The sequence below is a fragment of the Zonotrichia leucophrys genome, chromosome 2, assembly GCF_028769735.1.
Source record: "Zonotrichia leucophrys gambelii isolate GWCS_2022_RI chromosome 2, RI_Zleu_2.0, whole genome shotgun sequence".
NCBI lineage: Eukaryota > Metazoa > Chordata > Aves > Passeriformes > Passerellidae > Zonotrichia > Zonotrichia leucophrys.
This window is the reverse complement of record NC_088171.1, coordinates 106,638,431-106,658,965: the sequence shown is the minus strand read 5'-3', so window position 1 is coordinate 106,658,965 and position 20,535 is coordinate 106,638,431. Positions and strand designations below refer to the sequence as shown.

The 20,535-nt window shown below is 39.9% G+C and overlaps 1 protein-coding gene across 6 annotated transcripts in view; it reads right to left on the bottom strand.

The window, feature by feature from the left end:
- Positions 1–20,535, bottom strand: part of LAMA3 (laminin subunit alpha 3) — a 106,234-nt gene that overhangs the window by 46,813 nt on the left and 38,886 nt on the right. For 5 of the 6 annotated variants that reach the window (XM_064705977.1, XM_064705978.1, XM_064705979.1 and 2 more), the window contains 18 exons: positions 20,136–20,188; positions 19,603–19,708; positions 18,567–18,666; positions 17,981–18,137; positions 15,970–16,108; positions 14,130–14,272; positions 12,780–12,880; positions 12,512–12,665; positions 11,012–11,172; positions 8,963–9,071; positions 7,399–7,496; positions 5,007–5,172; positions 4,457–4,583; positions 3,545–3,684; positions 3,059–3,174; positions 2,329–2,540; positions 1,335–1,539; positions 572–716 (listed from right to left, as the gene is read on the bottom strand). In XM_064705977.1, coding sequence (XP_064562047.1) covers positions 572–716; positions 1,335–1,539; positions 2,329–2,540; positions 3,059–3,174; positions 3,545–3,684; positions 4,457–4,583; positions 5,007–5,172; positions 7,399–7,496; positions 8,963–9,071; positions 11,012–11,172; positions 12,512–12,665; positions 12,780–12,880; positions 14,130–14,272; positions 15,970–16,108; positions 17,981–18,137; positions 18,567–18,666; positions 19,603–19,708; positions 20,136–20,188 — 2,432 coding nt within the window. Of the gene's footprint in view, positions 1–571; positions 717–1,334; positions 1,540–2,328; positions 2,541–3,058; positions 3,175–3,544; positions 3,685–4,456; positions 4,584–5,006; positions 5,173–7,398; positions 7,497–8,962; positions 9,072–11,011; positions 11,173–12,511; positions 12,666–12,779; positions 12,881–14,129; positions 14,273–15,648; positions 15,782–15,969; positions 16,109–17,980; positions 18,138–18,566; positions 18,667–19,602; positions 19,709–20,135; positions 20,189–20,535 lie in introns of all 6 variants that reach the window. The other variant, XM_064705980.1, reaches the window with a different exon arrangement.

Genomic DNA, 20,535 nt, shown 5'->3' with positions numbered 1-20,535 from the left:
CAGTTTATAATCTGAAATGTGAACCACTGAGTAATATTTATTAGTCAGAGACAGCTGGTAACTTCCTTGCCAAAACCCTCCTGCTGGCTTTTGCAAACCCACAATATAAAAGGTCACTTGTGAAAGTTCACATTTAATTATGCAGATCAGAACAAAAGAAGATTTCCTAGCTATAATAATGTGGTAAAATGTCAACTGACATAATATGGCTAAAAAAAGCATGGTACTTGGTTAACATCCAGGAGGCAAGATGCAGATGGATAAAGTGGATCTGTGCAGGGTACAGACTGCTTCAGTGATTCAATGGGCATCCACTCTGCAGCTCTCTTACATCCTGCAAAAACTAAGACCACCTGTACAACTGACAGATATTGAAGCCATTAAAAATGGTATTTAATGTTACCATGATAATCTGTGCACATAATGCAAAGTGTGATGGCTTTGTACAGCTGCATTTAATTTTTACTGAAAATTTACTGATAAACTCACTTTGTCCACCCCATTATATAAGAAACAGTCACTGGTAAGGAAATGATGCTTGTGAATGCAGAAGTAATTTGATTTATCTGACCTTGCAAAGACAGGTTCCTGTCTGGGGATCACAAACATCTGGCTCTGTTCCATCTCTGTTACATCTACATGGCACACAGTCAGGGAAACCATAAGTTCCAGGAGCACACTGATCACACCGACGTCCTTTTATTCCTGGTTTGCATCTTTATCAAAAACCACAGAGGAGTGAGTCAATAAGGGAGGTAGGAATGGAGCAGGGAAGGGAAAATAACACCACAGGTAGGTGGATATTCAAAGGGATTGCATGGCTAGGACACAGCTGTATGACTTCCACAGAGAAAAAGCAGCAGGTTAGTACTGTTCTCAGATTTTGAATAGCATGACATTTTTAATTGCCACAGAACTGAGTTGGAATGGATTTGACTTTGAAGGATAAAAATGCTCACAATAGAATTAAGATTTCTGCAGCTATTCAGGGCTCACAGTGCAGAACTACTCTCTGTACTCTCTGTACACCAAAACATGGACATGGAATATAGGTAAGCAGAGGTGGAAGAAGATTTATAGCTGGAAAATGTGCCTGGGCATTACTCAAGACATGCATCTGGTAACAGAGAAATGGGGAATTGTGAGCATATGAATAATTACAGGGGCCTCAATCACCGACAAAGCTTGGATTAGTTTACAACTGTTCTCAGTGGATAGAATCCATTTTGCTCACACTGAAGTGTGAAAATCTTAAATTTCCCCTACTCTCTCCAAACACCCAAAAAGAGCATTGAAGCAAACCATTGTTTATAATACACACAACCCAAACTTACCTGCATTGCCCACTGGTTTTATCACATTCTGGGCTTGTCACATCAACAATTCCTTTTTCTGAGCAGTTGCAGCTCTTGCAGCCAGCAAGGGGATGATAGCTGAAGTAATATTTCTCACACACTTCACATTTTGGCTTCACAGTTCGTGGAGGGCAAATGCATTTACCAGTCACATCATCACAAAGACGCTGCCCACAGTTGCATACTAGATCAAAGAAATTGTTCTACAAATCAATCACAGCTCATCTTACAACAGTCAACTCTTACTGAATATGTAACAAATACACACAACCTTTGTGTATAGAAATTATGACTCTTTTCTCTCACTAGTTTAAAGTTCAGGGTCATAGACACCAACTATGTGACTGCAACAATTGTTTCAAAGAGCAAGTTTAATGCTTGGCTCTTTTCCATGGATTGGTTGCTTAACTTCACCAGAGGCATTGTTTATCACTTGCCAAAACTGCCAAGGATTAGTTTTGGTGTCAAGGGCACACTTTTATAAAGCAATGTTTATAAACATCAAGTATCTATGAAAGCAGCTGAGCTGTTGGTGTACTCTATAGATCTGTTGTTATTAACATCAGAATTTGAGGAATTAGGAATGCTGTGACTCTGGTTATCTATGGAAAAGCTTGAAGGTGTAAAATGGGATTAAACATTAACAACTTGGAAATGATTTAGCAGTCAGTGCAGAAAAAATCCATTTCACTGGAATAGCAGCAACATGGATTTTAACCAGTTCAGCTGTAAGCCTGATCAGACAACACATGCAAAGGTTCACTTCATCATGAGCTAGGTGTGCTTTAGGGGAATGGGATTTCTTCTGCCTTAAACTAGAAGCCATGCTATGTTAAAGCTAAAACAGCCTGACCAGCCTCGCACAGGATCAGGCTCTGCAAAGAAAAGTCAGGCTGCAGTACGCCTGCAGCAAATTCAGAGGATTCAGCAGGAGGCCAGGCCGGGAGCTGAAGGAGTGCAAGCACACACTCACACTTGCAAAAGGGGAATCCATAGTAGCCGGTTTGGCACCGGCTGCACTGGCGACCGACGACGTTGGGTCTGCAAGCACACTGCCCTCCCAGGGGGCTGCACGTAGGGCTGGTGGCACCTGAGCTGTGGCAGTCACATGGCAGGGCTCCCTTGTTGTAGAAAGCCACCAGCGACCTCACAGAGTCCTTACAGAAGGTCGATGATCGTTCTGGGCTGTTTAAATTGAAATATAAATCATGTCAGTGCTGGCACTCAGGATTGCTATGAGAGTGCTTTGCAGTGGTTCAGTAAATTAGGGTTCTGTCTTTCAAGCAGTTTGACATAAGGATGGCATCAGTACACATGCAAGGATATACTTTAATTAAATAGGGGTGAATAGCTTTGAACATGCAGGTAAGAGGCTTTATCATAGCAAGTGTGGATTAGTTGTATCAGTTCAGACATGCCAAGCAAAATACCAAATACCAAAGATGGAAATACTAAAGACAGGAAGATGACATAGATTTTTCTCTTTTGTACTGTGAGCAATAAAGGTCTATCTTTACATTTCATTTGCAATAGAAAGTCATGGAAAAGTGACTCATGGAAATTCAATGGGCTAGCATAAGCTGTGAAAAGCATTTTAATGTAGCACAATTACAGGGATTTAAGGCAGCTCTTTAACGCAGAGTAAAACTAATATTATTCCCAGTTTGTTGTCAATGTACAGTTTTTTAGAAAGTGATGCTTACTCAATATAAAAACTGTTTCCTCCACATTGGCTGATAAAATCAAATGACTTGTCCACTGTCTTTTTATCAAGAATTGTGTAACTGTAGGTGTCTGCTGGAACAACTAAGATATTTTCCTTAAAACAATAAGAAAGCTAAATTGTACATTTCAGAGAAAAACAAAAAGATACAAGCTAAGGCATTTACATATTTAAATGTTGCTTCATTATACATTCTGGATTTTTTCAAAACCTTTAAAATTTTAACCAAAATAAGAGAATAAACTTTGCATACTGCCCTCAAAGTTGTGATGCTACAAGCAGTGTACAACAAAAACAGTGCAGAATATCTTAAAAATTTAAAATAAAATCAGTGCAAAAGATCCTAAAAATCTGAAACACAACATTAAAAAAAATATTCTTTTTGGATTTTGTCTTTGCATCTATCTGTAAATGAATGGTGGAACTGAGAATAACGTTTTCAAGTACATTTAGGTAATACACATACCAGAACCAGTGTTCTTCCATCTGGTATCATCACTGTAACAGAGACCATGGCTTCAAAAATGTCAAGCTCAATTTGGTTTGCTGCAACCACTTGAACCCGACAGCCAGAAGTATGAGGGCAGAATGAAGCATTAAAAGTACCTAGAAGAAAAAATGTATTGGGTTTATGTGAGAAGGTTTTGATTGCAGAGGGCTACTAGGGTGGGTTCTATGAAAATCTGTAAGAATATTCTTCCTTGTCCCACAAAGCCAATCCCAGTTGGCTCCAAGACAGACCCAGCACTGGCCAAGGCTGCGCCTGACCATGGTTGTGCCTCTGGAATAACATATTTAAGAAAGGGGGAAAACTCCAGCTCAACAGCAGGTACAGCCAGAGAGAAGAGTGAGAACATACAAGAGAAATCACCAAGGCCAGTGGAGGATGAGAGCTCCAGGTGCTGGACCAGAGATCCACCTGCAGCCTGTGGAGGAGACCCTGGATGCCCAAAAGGGTCTGTGAACCTCTGGAAATTCCACACTGGAGCAGTCTCCTAGCAGGCCTTGTGACCCCATGGAAGGCACCCACACTGGAGAAGTTAGTGAAGAATTGCAGCCCAGGAGAATGACTCATGTTGGAGAAGTTGGTGGAGGATTGTCTCCCATGTGAGGGATCCCACACTAAAGCATGAGGAGGAAGGAACACAGGCAACCTGTGATGAGATGAGTACAGCCCACGTTCTCTGTATCCATGTGCCACTCAGTGGGAGGAGTTGGAGAAATCTGGGAGTAAAACAGAGCCCAGGAAAAAGGGAAAGGTGGAAGCAAAGTGTTTGAAACTTTGGGCACCTGATACCTATCCAAGGTCAAGCCAACACAGCTCCATATCCCAAAATGCTAAGAAAGGAAAGGGGTTAGGTCAAATTCAGGTGCCTACCTGACCACACATGTCCTGCATTCACATGGACTTGCACAGAGAACGCTGGGTGTGCCGGCTGATAAAAATGTACCACAAATACGTATCTGCCCAAGTGAGGCACTCTGCCACTCAAGGTGATCTGGTTCTGGAGAAACAAGAACAGCTCTGGTATTAAATCACAGAATAGATTTGTTTTGTGAAACATTCTTGGGCTTACCAGCTGTGCTCAGTGCCCTCTACCTGCAGTGAAAGAGAGGGGGCTTAGCATCTCTCAGCAAGTTCAATTTCTTCAAGGAAAATGGCATTACAACTGCATGCTCTGTTTGCCTGCCAAGTACATTTAACATTCCTCTGCAGTCTGTAAGACTGTTGTGTAGTCCAGAAAGAAACTGGTATTTGGGGTTTTTCCTCCTCCATTCTTTTTATTGTCTCTGTGGCTTACTCAGTTTGCAATATTTTCATCACATCACATCATCTGTTTTGATCATCTTACAGAATTCAATCTATTTAACTTTGCTAAGAACATACCTTGTGACTTGCAAAACAAAGTTTTCAAAATATGAGGTACCTGGAATGGTGTCAAGGTGACTCCATGAACTGAACCAGCAGGAAAAGTGGCACTCAATGGATCATGAAGTATATTTTCCTGTACTTCAGAAATCTTCCCATCTTTAAATGCATCCAAAACCAAAGCTCCTGGTGGAGTCTCAAAATCTGAGGGAATGCATGCTGCACTAAACACAGAACCACAGTAATCATCCTTAGGGCCAGGAGAAAGTTTTAATCATAACAGGAAAGGCTGCTGACTTTAAAAAGTCAGTGTATTAGACTGTATTGTAATTGATAATGCAACAATAACCCTTGTACATATTTGGATTCTTTATGAATAATCAGAAAGTAAATGAAAGCAAGAGGTATGGACTTAACTTCCATAAGAATGGGAAAGTGTGTACACTTTTAATGTATTAACTGATTGTATTCACACAAAATTCACATAACTTTAGGTTTCAGTGGAAAGAATTTGCTGAGGAAGAGGAAACTTAAAAGAATCAGAAGCACTAAAAATGAAATACATTTCAGTTAATCCAGCTAGTTACATTCACCAGAATCTGTACTAATATTGAATTCTCAGTTCTACAAATATTTACATAGGTGTATCCTTTAAACATGCAAGTTTTCCCACTGAAGTCAATGGGACTACTTAAGTATTTAGAAGTTAAGTGTATACTCAAATACTTGTGGAACTGAAGCCAAAATAAATAACAGTACTCCTTGAAAGCATCCTTATGCATTCACTGCTGTGTTTAACTATTTCTTCCTTGGCATATTTAATTCTGGGATTGAGGGACGAATTTTCCAAGACTTCAGGATAAAAATATTTTGGGGGGTTTCCTGGCTGTATTTAATCACTTCTAGTAAGTACTCAACAGACAATGATTAATCTTTGCTCAAGACAGACCCAGAACTGGAATGGTAAGTATGTTTCAGGGCCAGAACTGTGGGAAATCATGTGCAGCATCCACTTACAATACTGTTAAACTGAGCCAAGCCTCTGCATCTTTCAACTTGATGAACTTAAAACACTTTCAGGTAAGCAAAAATGCTGGTAGATAACAATAAAAACAAAACAAAAACCTACAGTAAACAATGTAAATGTAACAAGAGTTTCAAAAAATACCCAACACAAAACCAAAGTCAAATATGTGTTTCTATATTAATTTTATTTTGAATAATGTTTTTCACTCATGTTTCCCTGTTTACTCAAAATATAAATGCCTGTATTTGCAAAATAAATTTGGTGAAGGACAAGTATTTTCAGTCTTACAAAGCTGCTTTCAGTGGTAACACTGAGCAGGAGAATTAAAGCTGTGATTCAATGCTATACATGTTTGGAAACCAAGCACAGTCACATGTTTTTATCCAATTTACTACCCAGGTTTTTCTGTTTTCTGTTTCAATTCAACCATTATATTACAAGCTACCATTTGGAAAACTATCAGACCAAATCACCAACTCTTTTTGCCTCTTAAGTCCTGCAAATGACATTTACTTTTATTTTGAGACCCTTCCCACTGCTAGATCAGTAGGAAGAAAGCTTTAGGAGTAGGCATCACGAGGCACATCCTGGGGAGTGCAACAGGCACTGAAATGTGGAGGTCCCTAATTTGGAAGCTGCAGTGACAATTCCTCTCTGTCCCAAAGAACAAAAGGTGGGGAGGGGAAGAGCTTCAATAGGACAGAGGAGATGCTCTGCAGAATCCAAACCTGACCACTGGGGAAGGCAAGGTTCAGGTTCAGATCTTCACAGCAAGAGAAGAGCTGTCAGCCTGGATCAACCAAGCAGTACATGACTCCCCTAATTACTGCTCCCATAAAGTATGATGGAGAAGAAGGATCAGCTGGCATTACTGTGTGAGGTGAGTGATGAGGGCACACCCACCTCAGGGCCCCACGATGACAGGGAAAAGGGAATGGCTTGTTTGGGAAGCAGGGGTTTTCATGTTGAGTAATTTGAGGCTGCCAAATTGCGCCTAAAAGGGCAGTCACATCCCACACATAGTGACAAATTAAAGCCATTTTGGGACAGCTGAAGCAGTAACACGCAGAAGAAAACTTCAGATGGAACAGTAAGCATTTCAGGCCACTAAAGTAGGAATGATTTTCCAGCTTGGACACTTGTCCTACTGGATGGCATGTGAAAGATGTGTGTTTTCTCACACATCAGCACTGGGAAGTTCAGATGGGGCAGGAAAAGGCTCCTATCAACAAAATTCTGTGCAAAGACTGTCTAGATTAACACTAACATTTTAGCTTCTTTACAACGACTACTTTACAGAAATGGCCTACAAATCACCTGTGAGTCACTGAGTAAAGCTTCACTCAAAAAAAATAAAACACCATTTATTCTACCTTTCAAGGTTGTCCACAGATAATAGGAAGGATAAAACCAAGCAAGTTACCTTCCATCACTGTTACTCCTATAAGCAGCTATGCACTGTACTTTAGGATCCACATATTCTGGAGTAAATTCTTCAGCTGATATAATGCAAACCTTGTGCTGAAAAACAAGCACAAGGCACAATTAACAATTAATATCATAAATAACAGGGCCAGGCCTGAACTGGAAGGATGAAGCCTAATTTTAGCATAGGGAGATATGAGCCCAAAGCCATGTTCTGTCATAGACCTCCCACAAGATTTTGGATCCCTTTACCTCCCTGCACCTCAATGCCTCAGGGTTAAATAGCATTTTTCTGTCCTTGTCAAGGGAATACTGGCTGCTCAGGAGAGACATAACTAAAAGGTAAGCATATATGTGTGGTAAAGGCAAAGACAGAAGACCAGCTCAAAGGCTGAGAAGCAAGGTAAGGAATGCAGAGAAGTAGGAGGGAAAAGCTCTTTGAGACTTTTGGACCCTGGGGGAACTCCCAGACTTTCTCAAATAAAAGCACAAACACTTGTTAGTGCAAAGTCCATGGGACTGAGTTTCAGTGACACCAGGATTTCCAACCCAGTATTCAGAACTCATTTCAAAAGAAGCAAGATCTCATATGGGGTTTTTTATTTTAACTAAAAGTGGACATGAACAAATGAATCTGTAGTAGTCCTGCTGTACCCATGGTGGTAAGGACATGAGGGAAAGCATTGGAGGTGGCTCCCATTTGCCTCTCTGCTCTGTATGAAGGGAACACATGAGTGTCTTTAACCCCAAAACTGTTGCCATTCACTTCAGGGTCAGTGTCTACATACCAGAAGCACCTCTTTTCCCATCTTTTGCTAAGTGCAGCCTTTACAATTAAAGACTGTGAAGGTCTAATCCTGTTAGCACAGCAGTTGCTGCAGGAAGCTAACAGAAATTGTAAATGGTATTAGTTTACACTGACTCATGAAGTGAAGAAAGCATGTATCAGCTGTTAGTTCTACTAGTTGTTACTAGCTGGGTTGGAGCTCAATATTTTAACAAACCTTATGTTTCTAAAATAGAAAGCAGAAACAGTACGTAAGAAAATTTAGTCACCAGAAAAGTATATTCCTGGTGTGGCCAAAAGAGGTCAGTGAAGGCTTTTTATTTAAAATACCTAAAAGCTGTACGATTAATGAATGCATTTATTACCTGAAACAAATGCATTTATTACCTGAATTTTGTAAGAGACCTGGGAAACTCCTACATGGGTTTTAAGGATTTAGAAAAAAAGAAAAATAAAAAAAGACAATAAAAGATTATGTATAAAAGCTACCAGAATAGGTTTCCTCTAAAGTTTACTTGGAGAAGTGAGAGGAGAACTGAAACAGCACAAGAAAGCTGGAAAAAACCTTGCCAATAAGGGCAAAGTTCTGTTTGTCTTTGAAAACGACAGGTTTGCGTCAGCATTCTGGGATGTATATAAAGCATGTCTAGTCAAGCATCTAACATACATAACTTCACATGTTACCTTACAGAATGTGAACACAGGGAGACAAATATCTTTGTTTACCCCATCAAGGAACAAGTATGACCAAAGGGAAAAGGAAATGTGAACTTACCAGAAGAAAATTACTTGATGACGCCTTCAGATGTATCTTTGTGTCCGCTAGAAGGTCATAGGCTGCAACGCGGTTCCTGTCATCAACTACAACACTGCGACAAAGGAAACTGAGACAGAAAGCAGGATTAAGGATGAGCCTGCTGGCATTGCCACGTTGTTTAGGTTGTCACCAAGTTTCACTGCCTGGCTGCTGGCCAGCTACCACACCTGGCCCTCCTGCTGGCCCATAACTAGCCTGCCTGTGGCCACTGCAGAACATGCACTGTCCTCGCCAGTGAAGCACAGGATCTACCATGTACAAAACACTGCTTATCCCGGGAGGGGTTAGAGCTGAAGCCTCCAGGTCTCAGATCAGACTCCCACCTGAGCTCCTGGCCTAAGCAGAACGTAGACAGACAGCCAAACATAGCTGCTACCAGCAGACGTTTTCACACTCGGTAACATGTGTGTAACTAATATTCTCCTGCCTAGGCCATGCTCCTTGGGGTGTCAGCACACACCTTTCCATCACTGCCATGTGCCTCTGAGGATGTGAATCAGCAGCTCTTGCACATACAGTGGCAGCAGGGCAAGGCCTGATCTTAGGAAGCTATTCTGCTGAGATACTCCTCAATGCAAGTGAAAAAACAGGTTTGCCTCCTCTACAAATCAGAGAATGTGGAAGTTTCACTCTTTTTTCTGATATATGCTTTAAACAAGATCAGCTCAGGGCTAGGGACATGTATAACTAGATAAATATAGGTCCCTTACTCATGATTTGCTCGAAGTCTGTGACGTTTTATTCTCTTACCATGTTTTATTTGGAATATTCAAGCTCACTGAGCTGTAAGAAAGTCTGGCACAATATATTACAAATTCTACAAGTTACGGTATCTACATGTACCTCATTATGTCATTGCTTGATTTATTTTTTATCAGAAGGGACTTGCACCTTCCTGTTTGGGAAAGATGACACAGCACCTCGCTCACCATGTGACCACTCAGTTCATGCAGAATGTCTGCAGAAGGGATTTGCTGCATTGCTACATTAAAGCAGCCAGAGCTTCCTTTGTATTTCCATGAACACATTTCCAATGTATCATATAAACAAACAAGTATGTTCAAAATCAGCCCATAAAATGTGGGGAAAAAATGTGTTTTGGGGAAAAAACCACCAAAACCCCAATAAAATGGAAGATTTATAGCAAGAAGTTTGGGGCTCAAAGTGTTATGTAACAGGCTAAAAATAAGAGGTTTCCCCAGCAATAACCTGACAAGGTCACTGCTCCACATGGCTGTGCCCTGTATCACAAACATGCTGATGAAAATGATTTTTCTTACTGAGCAATTTCATCCTGAATATCCCTAAGCCTCCATTCAGCAGTTGGCTCATGGGAGTAAAGGCTGCATGTCTGTAGTCCCCTGGCACTGGGCAGGCTCTCCCAAGGGCTCAAAATAAGCTGAGGTGCTCAAGTGTCAAAGATAATCTCACTCAGGACAGGCAAAATCTCTTGTGCAGAAACATCTGCAGTAACCTCATAAGTCATCAAGGATAAAGAAGCATTTGGCTGAAGACCTTGCCTACAGCCTAAGAGCCAGAGGATGACTACAGGCAGAATTTCAGAGACCTTTATACTTCTGCTTCAGCAAATCTTGTTAGAAACGGTGGGAATACTCTTGTAACACTGGCTGCTACATTTTTTATAGCCAAAGCCCTTGGACATAATTTTAACTCAAGAAAATCAGTGCAGGCATCTGCAGCCAGCAGTGATGCTCTTCCACTGGACTTGGAGATTAGTAGTTTATAAGGATTTAAAAATGTAAATAAAAAAAATGTAACCCTTTGAACAGGAAAACAATTCATTGAAGCAGTAGCAATATTTAATGAGCTGACTGCACAAAGTGAATTAAAAACCTCTACAAAATACACAGAATCCTGCACTTGCTTTTAAATCACCCTAGAATTTGAACAATCTACATGGTAAAATGGATTCAAATATATAAAAACAGTATAATTACATTCCAAATGCTTATTTAACAATTTAGTGAATACTTCAGAAATTCTTACCTGTATTTACAACTGTATATTCTTACTCTGCCTTCAGTGACAGGTCCAGGGCTATGCACTGTTACCTCTGCAGTGTTTATCTGATCCTCTTCATTGGCATACTCAAAAACCAGAACATAGCGACCCACTTGAGGAACATTTATGGTCAGCTCTAAATTGACCTGGGTCAAAATAATTGAAAAACAAATGAGGAGTTAAATCTTTCACTCCCTTTTCTTGCAGGAAGCTCCCATTTCCTGCTCTTTGGACTGGTCAGCATTAGTCCAGAGCCAGTCCTGCAGTGTCTCAACAAAAGACACCCAGCAAAATGCAAACAATGCTTATAAATATCACTTTGTCCCCTAACAAGAGTCAAACAAGTTCAAGAAACAGCTGCCATTAAAACTGTTCTAGGACAGCTGTAAAATAACCCTGGGAAATTGCTATACTATTATTTCTCTTCTCCCCAGCAGAAAGAGAAGAAATGTTATGATGCTAAAAAATTGTCACCATCATCTCTAAGCTATCCTTAACAACATACAAAAACTGAGTTTACTTCTTCACTGAAAAAATAGTTCCAGGAACACAAAATTCCTACTACAGCAATATTTTGATTCCCTATTCCCTGCAGGGTGAAAGCATCTTCTCCAGCAAACATTAACACTTTGAAGCATCAAGCTTTTCTTTTAGGTTCCTTGCACAAAGTGGTTAACACAATATTTGATGCAAAATACTTCTAAGTAGTTAAGTGCTGTGGTTACAAAGGTTTTGCTTCAGTTGACTGCATCATTATTTTCAAATTTTTCTCAGTATTTCCTTAGGCTACAAACACTTAAACAGGTAAATAATTCTGTCAACAGCCCTCTTGACTTCACTGCAATTATTCATACCAGTAAATTTTGCACATGCATCAGTGATGAAGCACCAGAGCCTGTGGCATATGAATATTCTTGATGTACTTGATATTTTTAAAAGAACTATCCAAGCACAGTAATACAGGCCATAATCATTTCACATCACTATCACATACTTGGTAAAATACCTTAGTTTTTGCCAAACACACAGTAGATCTTCTCATTTCATAAAACATGTTTTACTTTCAAAGGACCTACAGCAGTAGCATAATTGCTTCAGCTTGTTTTTCAGTAAAGCAAACGTTTTACCTAAGTGTAGCTATTTAAGAAAAAAAAGATTAATTTAGAGTGATGTATGTATGCCATTTCTGCTGACAAATCATTGTGCCATTTCTTCTGAACAAGCCAGTATGCCTAAAGGAGAAGGATTTTTATTTAAGGAAATGCTTTTGCCAGAGTGGAATGTCCACTCCAGTCACAGTTATAAATCTGCCTACAGTGATACTTTAACATAGTTTTGTGCAAAATGCAGGGCTTAGTGTCGAGTCAGTTTTAGGGAGGTGTTAAGATCTGAAAATCCTGAGCCATAAATCTGCAAGCATTTTAGTCTAGTAGGTTTATACTCAACAGCACAGATGGGACTGCAATTAGCAGGCAGGAACCTGACCTCTCTTCCAGTGATGTGGGCCATCACTGGCTGACTGGGAGCTGGCTGTTGCACAGGTATTCTTCTGGATTCTCCCCCGTGTCTGAAATGCACTGCCTCTGAGCCAAGGACACAGGAAAATCTGTCCAGGGGCAGATGCTGATACAGCAAGCAGCTTACACCAAAAACAACAAAAAACAAAACACAGGATTATTATTGTTTTCAAGTACAGCAGGATGATAACAAAATAAACCAAGGCAGTGGTTTGGGCTGTAGCACATCTACTGACTGTTCTGCTGAATCAGGCCTGGGACGTGTGCAAGGCTCCGTAACTCGGATCTGCAACAGGGACGCCTCGTAGTAATCACTAGGTAACAGCACCAGATAATCCTAAGAACAAAGAATACAACAAATGCTAAAGCACTCAAATAATGACAAAAAGAACATCTCTAGGCTTTCACAATGTAACAATGAATAAAACCAATCACAGAAACAATTTGCACAGAGGGTATCTGCAAAATGTGGGTGGGGCTTTTTCTGTCACTACTTGGGCCAATAACATCAGAATGTGTTTCCCTGACTCTGTAATTTCAGAAAGATGGCATGAAGGCAGCTGCCCTCTGGTCAGGGAAACTCTGAAGCCACTCTCCCATCATGTGTTGTACAAGACAGTGCACTGAAGGGAGCTTCCCTGCAGCTCAGTAACACACAGCCAGATGCCTGCAGTTTTCATCTCTCAGCGCAATCCACAAGCACACATCTCAACTCTGGGTCACAAGTACACATCTCAGCTCTGGGTGAGTTTTTGTTCTGCCTTGCTTACTTAAATTAATATACTAGAGCTTAAATATAACAACTGTTAATGTGAGAACATGATGGGCTAAGATTATCAATATATACCTTTTCAAAGACATTAGTGAAAAAATCCAGCACAATAAAATTTCTCACTTTCAGCAAGAAATATGTTTGCAAGCTCTTTACTAGCACTTCATGTAGTATTCCATAAATTTAACACAGCCCCAGGCTTAATGACTGGAGACACTGCTTTTTATCCCTATACGAAATATGTAAGAGTTTCAGTGTGCTGCCTTTGCAATCATATTTAAGGTTTTTCATAAATGATCATCTCAAACAATTTCTCTTTCTCTAGCAATTTCCTAGGACTGCTGCTAGAAAATTTTTCAGTTTTTCAGTGAATGAAAGAAGAGAAAAACAGGAGGATAAAAGCAGCCAGAAACTGACCTGCTCATAATGCAGCCCATTTTACAATACTCTTATGAAGATTTTTTTTGTCAAGAAACTAAGGCCTTGGCTGAGCTAAGCTCTAGACACAAGATTGGACACATAAAAATTACTAATTTTTGTGAGCACTTATGCTTTGTGCTGTATGATAGTAATACCTTATCATTTGAAGGTACAGATTCCATATAAGACTTAAAGTCTGTAAGGAGAAGAAAAATCAGAGAAGGAGAAAGTCAGAAGAAATAAGAGGCAGAAGTGTAAATTTTCATAATTGTATTCTGTTCCTTTCACTAGCGCTGAATTTCACTCGCTTGCTGGGTTCTTCCCAGCAAATAACTCCAGAGCAGTAACATCATGACAACCTTCAAGCAGTTGTTTTCCTCAATTGTTTTCTTACCAAGAGGACTTCCTCTGCCATTATACTGACAGTCCACGTGCCTGGAGCCAGTGAGAAAGGCTCTGTGGAGCTTTTTCCTGGGATTGTGATAAAAGCTGGCTCCTTGCTGGGTGGGAAGACAAACTCTTTGCTCTGAGCAGCCCCTGCCAGAAAAAAAAAAATCAAGTAAAAAAAAAGTAAGTGACTGTGTAAAATGTCTCTACTTGCTTAGTGGGCTGGACTGATAATTTGGTCTATTAAACTTTGTTTGACAGGAATTGATCAATGATTTTCAGTCAACATGCATTAGCAATGCATTCAACCAGACACAGAGCTATGCAGTGGTTGTTGTTTGCATTCTTATTACTCTTGAGCAAATTGGTACAGAAAAGCAGAGTTCTGGCCCTGCAATGGCCAATTTTGCAATATCTGAAACAGTCACTTTTTCACTTTCCACTTCCATAATTTTCCATTCAACCTCTCTCTGCACTGACACTCAAGATATTCAACTGACATATTCTCGTGTGACTTTAAGTCAAATACTTCAGGGGTTGGAGGTTCTCAGCACCATCTAAAATGCTTACTTACAGACAGATAACTTCCAGGCAGAGATGATGGGCCAGTTGTGGATGCCCCATCCCTGGCAGTGTTCAAGGCCAAGCTGGGTGGGGCTCTGAGCAGCCTGGTCTAGTGGAAGGTGTCCCTGCCCATGGTAGAGGGCTGGAACTGGATAATTTTTAAGCCCCCTTCTATCCAGATAATTCTGTGACTCTATGTACTACAGAAATAAAGCTGTGGTATGTTTTGTCAAATAGAAGTCATGAGGATCAACTGTTATGAATATTCAAGGTTTCCTTGTTGAAGACCCTGGAGACCAAATCTGGTTCCTTGTGTCCCAGCCACTGGAAGCCAGTGATGGCCACAAATTTCTGCCACACTGCTGGTGTCTGTGATGTCTTCAGTTTTGCCTTACTTGAATTTCTAAAAGGATCTATAACTTCACTCCTCTCAATAAGGCAGGAACAGTAAGACACATAGGCCTGGTATGCCCCTACCATTCAAAGGATATGGAGTACTTATCTTTTATCAAGGTCTGAAAGGCATAATATGTTTTTGAGGTCTGTAATCAGAACTTGGTAGACTGGGCTCATAATTTTAAACAAACCCTACTCATTGAATGAAGGCAAAAGCCACATTTAAAACTTGAATATTAAAGGAAAGTAAAACAAAGTGTTGCTACCCCTTCTTTAAAAGCTTCATAAAACCTACAGTTCAGAGCTTCTAAGTACAGGACTGAAAGTACTAAGTGTGGCAAACATTTGAAGAAACAAATGCTGATTACTACTGCAAGCAAGAGTTTCATGCAAACACAGCCACATCAACTACACAGCAAAAATATACAAGGAGAAGCCCAAAAGCACTGACACTGTTAAAAGTGATGCCTTTTAAGCAACATTAAAGACTTGACTTAGGTGCACCTTGGAAAGTCTTCTCTGATCTAGCATTCACCTGAGCTGTTGCACTGCTGAGTTACACCTACCTGCTCCAGGCTGAGATTGACAAGCAGATATACGACCAGATAATGTTTCCCCTCCAGGGTTAATATACCTCAGGATAATGCGAAATAAGTAGAGGTTTGATTTTTCCACATTCAAAGTTATCCTCACTTCATTCTGAAAAATGGAAGTTAATAAACAAAAACAGCCATAAAGTGCTGAATTGAGGAACAGTCAGAAGCCATGCAAGCACCAGACTAAAGTCCTACAAGAAAAAGGCACATGCAGAAGAGTATATACTGGAATGGCAATGCTAGTGAATGACAGAGGAAGACAGGGAAGCCTAGGAAAATTATTTCACTTACAAGTATAATTAGTGCCAATATGTTTTCCCTCAGCAACTGAGATCTTCCCTTTAGAGCTTTTTGAGCCCAGGCTGACATAGTGGAGGACTAGGTGGAAGAGCTTAGGGGAAGCCACAGTGATAGGCATAACCACCTCTGGCTGGGAAAAATAAAAAAGAAAGGGAAAAAGGAGGAATGGAAAGTACATTACTTGTTACTATCACCCAGAGAAAGAAAAACCACTTGGTAAAGACAAAAAGGCATGGGCAGCTTACAAAAGAGCATAGAACAAAATCTCCTGTAAAATAAAACTCTTGTTGATTACCAGCTGATCCAGAAGGACAGAATGGCACAACTAACATGTGTGTTAGTGTGATTCAGCAACAGTATTTTACTATTATTCTCCCCACTGATGCCATAAAGGAGGCATATGGCTGTTGATATTCCTGCCTTTCCAAGAAACAGGCCACAACCATTGATCCCAGTCTGAGATCCCACAGCATGCAGTCACCTCAGACTATCACTGAAGCTGCTGATCCTCTGCCAGATCCTACAGCTGCTTAGAGTTGCAATACCAGGAATGCTGTCCTTGTCCTGGGGCTGAACTGACACCTCCAGACCCACAAAATTCTCTGCATTCACACAGCCCCATTATTTAGTTTTCAGAAAAACTAAGAGACATGTTAAGGATCAGTGGTGGATTAGGAAAAAACAACATTGCTGCAATCTCATGGGTTTGGTTTCTTTCTTTCCATCCAAAATCCTAAAGCTCCCCTCGCTATCCAGTTTCCATCAGTTCATCCATCACAATTCCACCTGCTGTCCCTTTCCAAGCTATTTGTGGCACAGTGACCTCCTGACCACTGTGCTCCACTCCGCTTCCCCAAATGCCAACATTTTCTCTGTTTCCCACATCTGAGAACAGAACAAAAAGCCCCCAGTACAAAACACCCATGGAAAAGAAATGCAAAAAGCAGCTGAATTAGAATGCAGGCATTAAGAAATCACAGATACTGAAGAGCTGCCTTCATTTACAAATGTGGAATAATACTAAGAATTCAAAACTTATCTGGGATTAAAAAAACCAAGAGCAAAACAACAAAAGAAGAAAGACTGAAAAATGAAGAACCTAAAGAAAACCATTGTGCAATGGTTATGTTCTTTTGTCCCATATAGTAATAGTATAGTAATTCAAATACTAGCTATAGTAATTCATTAGTCCCTGGACAAATGGAGGCTGGAGACAACTATACCAAAGCTCTACTTTCAAGGTGAGTGAACAAATCCCATTTAATACTTAAATCTACTGTTTTAAAATTCTGCTTCATTTGATGAGCAGTTCAATCCAAAGTCCAAGAGCCCTTCTCAGAGAAATTACAGTGACTTTCTACCTGTGATTTACTTATTCCCTCAGCTATTGTTTAGTTTATTCATAGTCTGTCATGAAACTAAAATAATTGCAGCCAATATGCTCCTGCTCACAGCTTCTTTTACTGAACCACACATTTTCCTGTTCGCTGTAATGCGAAGGTATCATTCATAATGAAAGCTAGCACCTCTCTCTTCTCTACCCAGTGTAAGTCCAAGTGTAAGATGACTTCGGTGACAGCAGTTGGAATTTACCTGAAAATTTTGTGGATACAGACTGTCATGGACCTGTGCAATTCAAACCATTTAGCCAAGCATTAACCTTCTGCCGTTCCTACTGTTCTTGGCTTGATAAGAATTTCTGCACTTAGTATTATAGACTTTAAATTTTTAAGTTCCCTCTTTACAGCTGTCTCACAAAAAAACCAACCTCAAAGAACATTTCTGAAGAAGGCATATTTGCACAAGCAACATGCAAAAGATCTGACAAAAATACCCACACTCACTAATCCCAGCAGCAACATAGCGCCAAAGGGCTTGGATTAGTCAGAACCCGTCCTTTTTTCATGACCTTCCACACACATAGCAGTATTATAAAGACATATGTGCAATGCACTTTTGTTTTCATTTTCACCCTGAAGTCTTGAGTGAAATACCAGCTTACTTGTATAGAGGACATCTGTGCATATCCTCTCCAACTGAAGCCAGGAAATTCCTGAGGATCATAGCCAAATCGAATTTTCTCTCCTTGAACAGTAGTACCATCTTCAATCTCAAACTTCATGTGGTGCAGATCAGGAAAAAAATAGTTTTTTTCAGGCCTTTCAAGAAGGGAAAAAACCCACAACAAATCAGCAAAGAATTAGCAGTCATTTATGATCTACATCTAAGGGCAAAAAGCAGTGGAAGGGAGGTGAGGACTGAGGAATTCTGACACCAGCTCATAGATTCAAGACAGCTGGTTAGAGGGATTTAATGAGAATTTTCTTTCCAGAAGCTTTTACAGCTTTCATGCATTTTCCTATGCAACTCTTGATAGATACATAGATACATATTGCAAAACTGGTAATGGTTATTTAAGGAAACAAGTCAGAGAATCTTACCAAAATACAGGAAGAAAACCCCCCAGGAAAATTAATATCAATAACCAGTGCAATTTACCAAGTTAATCATCAACAAACCCAGAAAGTCACATGAAAGCATAACAAGGGACTGTGCTGAAGCTGTGCCAGGAGCGCAGTCGGACTCACTCGCGACAAGTGGTGCCCACGACGTGCGCCCTGCACCGGCAGCTGCCCCAGGGCTGGGAGCAGGCTGGGCTGAGGGATCCTCCAACATCACACCTGCAGCCTGGCATGCCAACAGCAGAAGCCAACCAGAAAAGGAGAGGTGGAAGTTATCAGCAAACACACCATGGCTTCATCAGATTAAACACCATTAATGACTCGCTTCCTCCTCCCAGAGCCCTTTTGATTCTCTCTCAAGCACAACTTAATACACGTGCATAAGCTGCAATTATTTTGAGCTTCCCGTGTTTGTGCCTGTTTCCTTTATAATTTCTCCTTAGAATGTGACAAAAGTCACTTAAAAAAAAAACCCTCAAATAATACACCCTGCTACATTGCTAAATGCAGGGCTGCAGTTTTGCAGAACTACTATTCAAATGTGCTCCCAGCAAGTCAGAATTTCTCCAGCAATATCATAAAGAATAATTATATTAAAAAAACCCACTAACAACAAAATCTAAAACCTAAATTACAAAAATTGCAAGAAGTTAATGTTTTGAAGCCTGGTACCTCAATATTTTATCTGACAAAACTGCAGTGTATGGGTTCATATATTACACATATTTTCAACTGACACTGGACAACATTGAATGATTTCTACAGGAGACAGCACTTGTGGCACAAACTAAAGGACACCTCTGATGAGGTCTGTAATGAGGTATATTATGCTGTACTAGGGAGCAAGCATGTCAAGTCTAAAACTTTCAAGCTGGATCAAAAGGCTGTGTCTTCCTAAATCGATTTATGTCCTAGTCTAAAAGCACCCTGTTTTCTAAGACACGCACAAAAGGACTGGGAAGCACAGTGGTAACATCTGCCTTGTTCCTTCTCCTGCTGAAAGGCAAAAGAGGAGTCACAAGCAAGATTACAGCACCAGTGCAAAATGCTGTGCACATGAGTAAGTCAAACATCCCCATTCTAAAAGTACTGCCTAAGGAATTCTAAAGACTTCTGTGCTAAGTGCAAATGTTCCACTCTAGATGTTCTTTATTCATTTTACCTTGGCAGCCAAAATAATTCTTTTTTTCAAGAGCATAATAACCAGCTTCACAAGTGTCACAGGAATCTCCACAAACATTAGATTTGCAGTAGCATTGCCCATTTTCCTGTGAAGAAAATAAATTTCATCAAAAATGTTTCAATATCTTCAATCTTCAAGAACTTCAATCTTGCAATACTTTGAATTCCCTCTAGTTGAATTCCCTCTAATTCCTCTAAAGAGGAAACAATTTCTAATCTCAAAAAAAAAAAAAAAAAACTCTAACCAAACACAAAAAACCCCCATTATCTGGACATTATCTCTGTCATTTATCATCTTCAGAAACAGACTAGAAAATACATAAACTCATGAAGAAAAAATATTTTAAAACTTCATATATCCCTAGAATGCATAAAATTGGTCCTTTGATGTATAAAACTAGGTATTTTATGTTCAAAAGCAATAAAGAGTGCTAAGATTTCTACCTTAGCAGATGTCACAATAATTTATCTTAGCAATAAACAATTTAATTCTTTCTTTTAATTTCTCTTTACCTGCTGACATTCTGCAATTCCACTTAGTGTTCCACTAACATCACACTGACATTCTGCAGAGATGAAAAAAAAAAAAAAAACACCTGCATTTCATCTTTTCATGATACTTTACAGCAAAAAATTCCACCACCCATAAACTGCAATTTTGAGTCAATGTACCACAAGGTGGATTTTATTCTGGAAGGTTCAGAACAGCAGACTGGTATGAGGTGAGAAGAAAAAGAGAAGGAGAAAGAATGAGGACTTCTAAGAATGTGTAGTTTACTGGTATGTTTTAAAGTGATTTAACTTGTATTTGGCAGAAAACAGTATTGAAATAGAAAACAATTGTAAATTCATTCTTAGAAGTATTCAGACAATTGATACAAAACAGTGTCTTCCAGTCTGACTGGCAACCTTC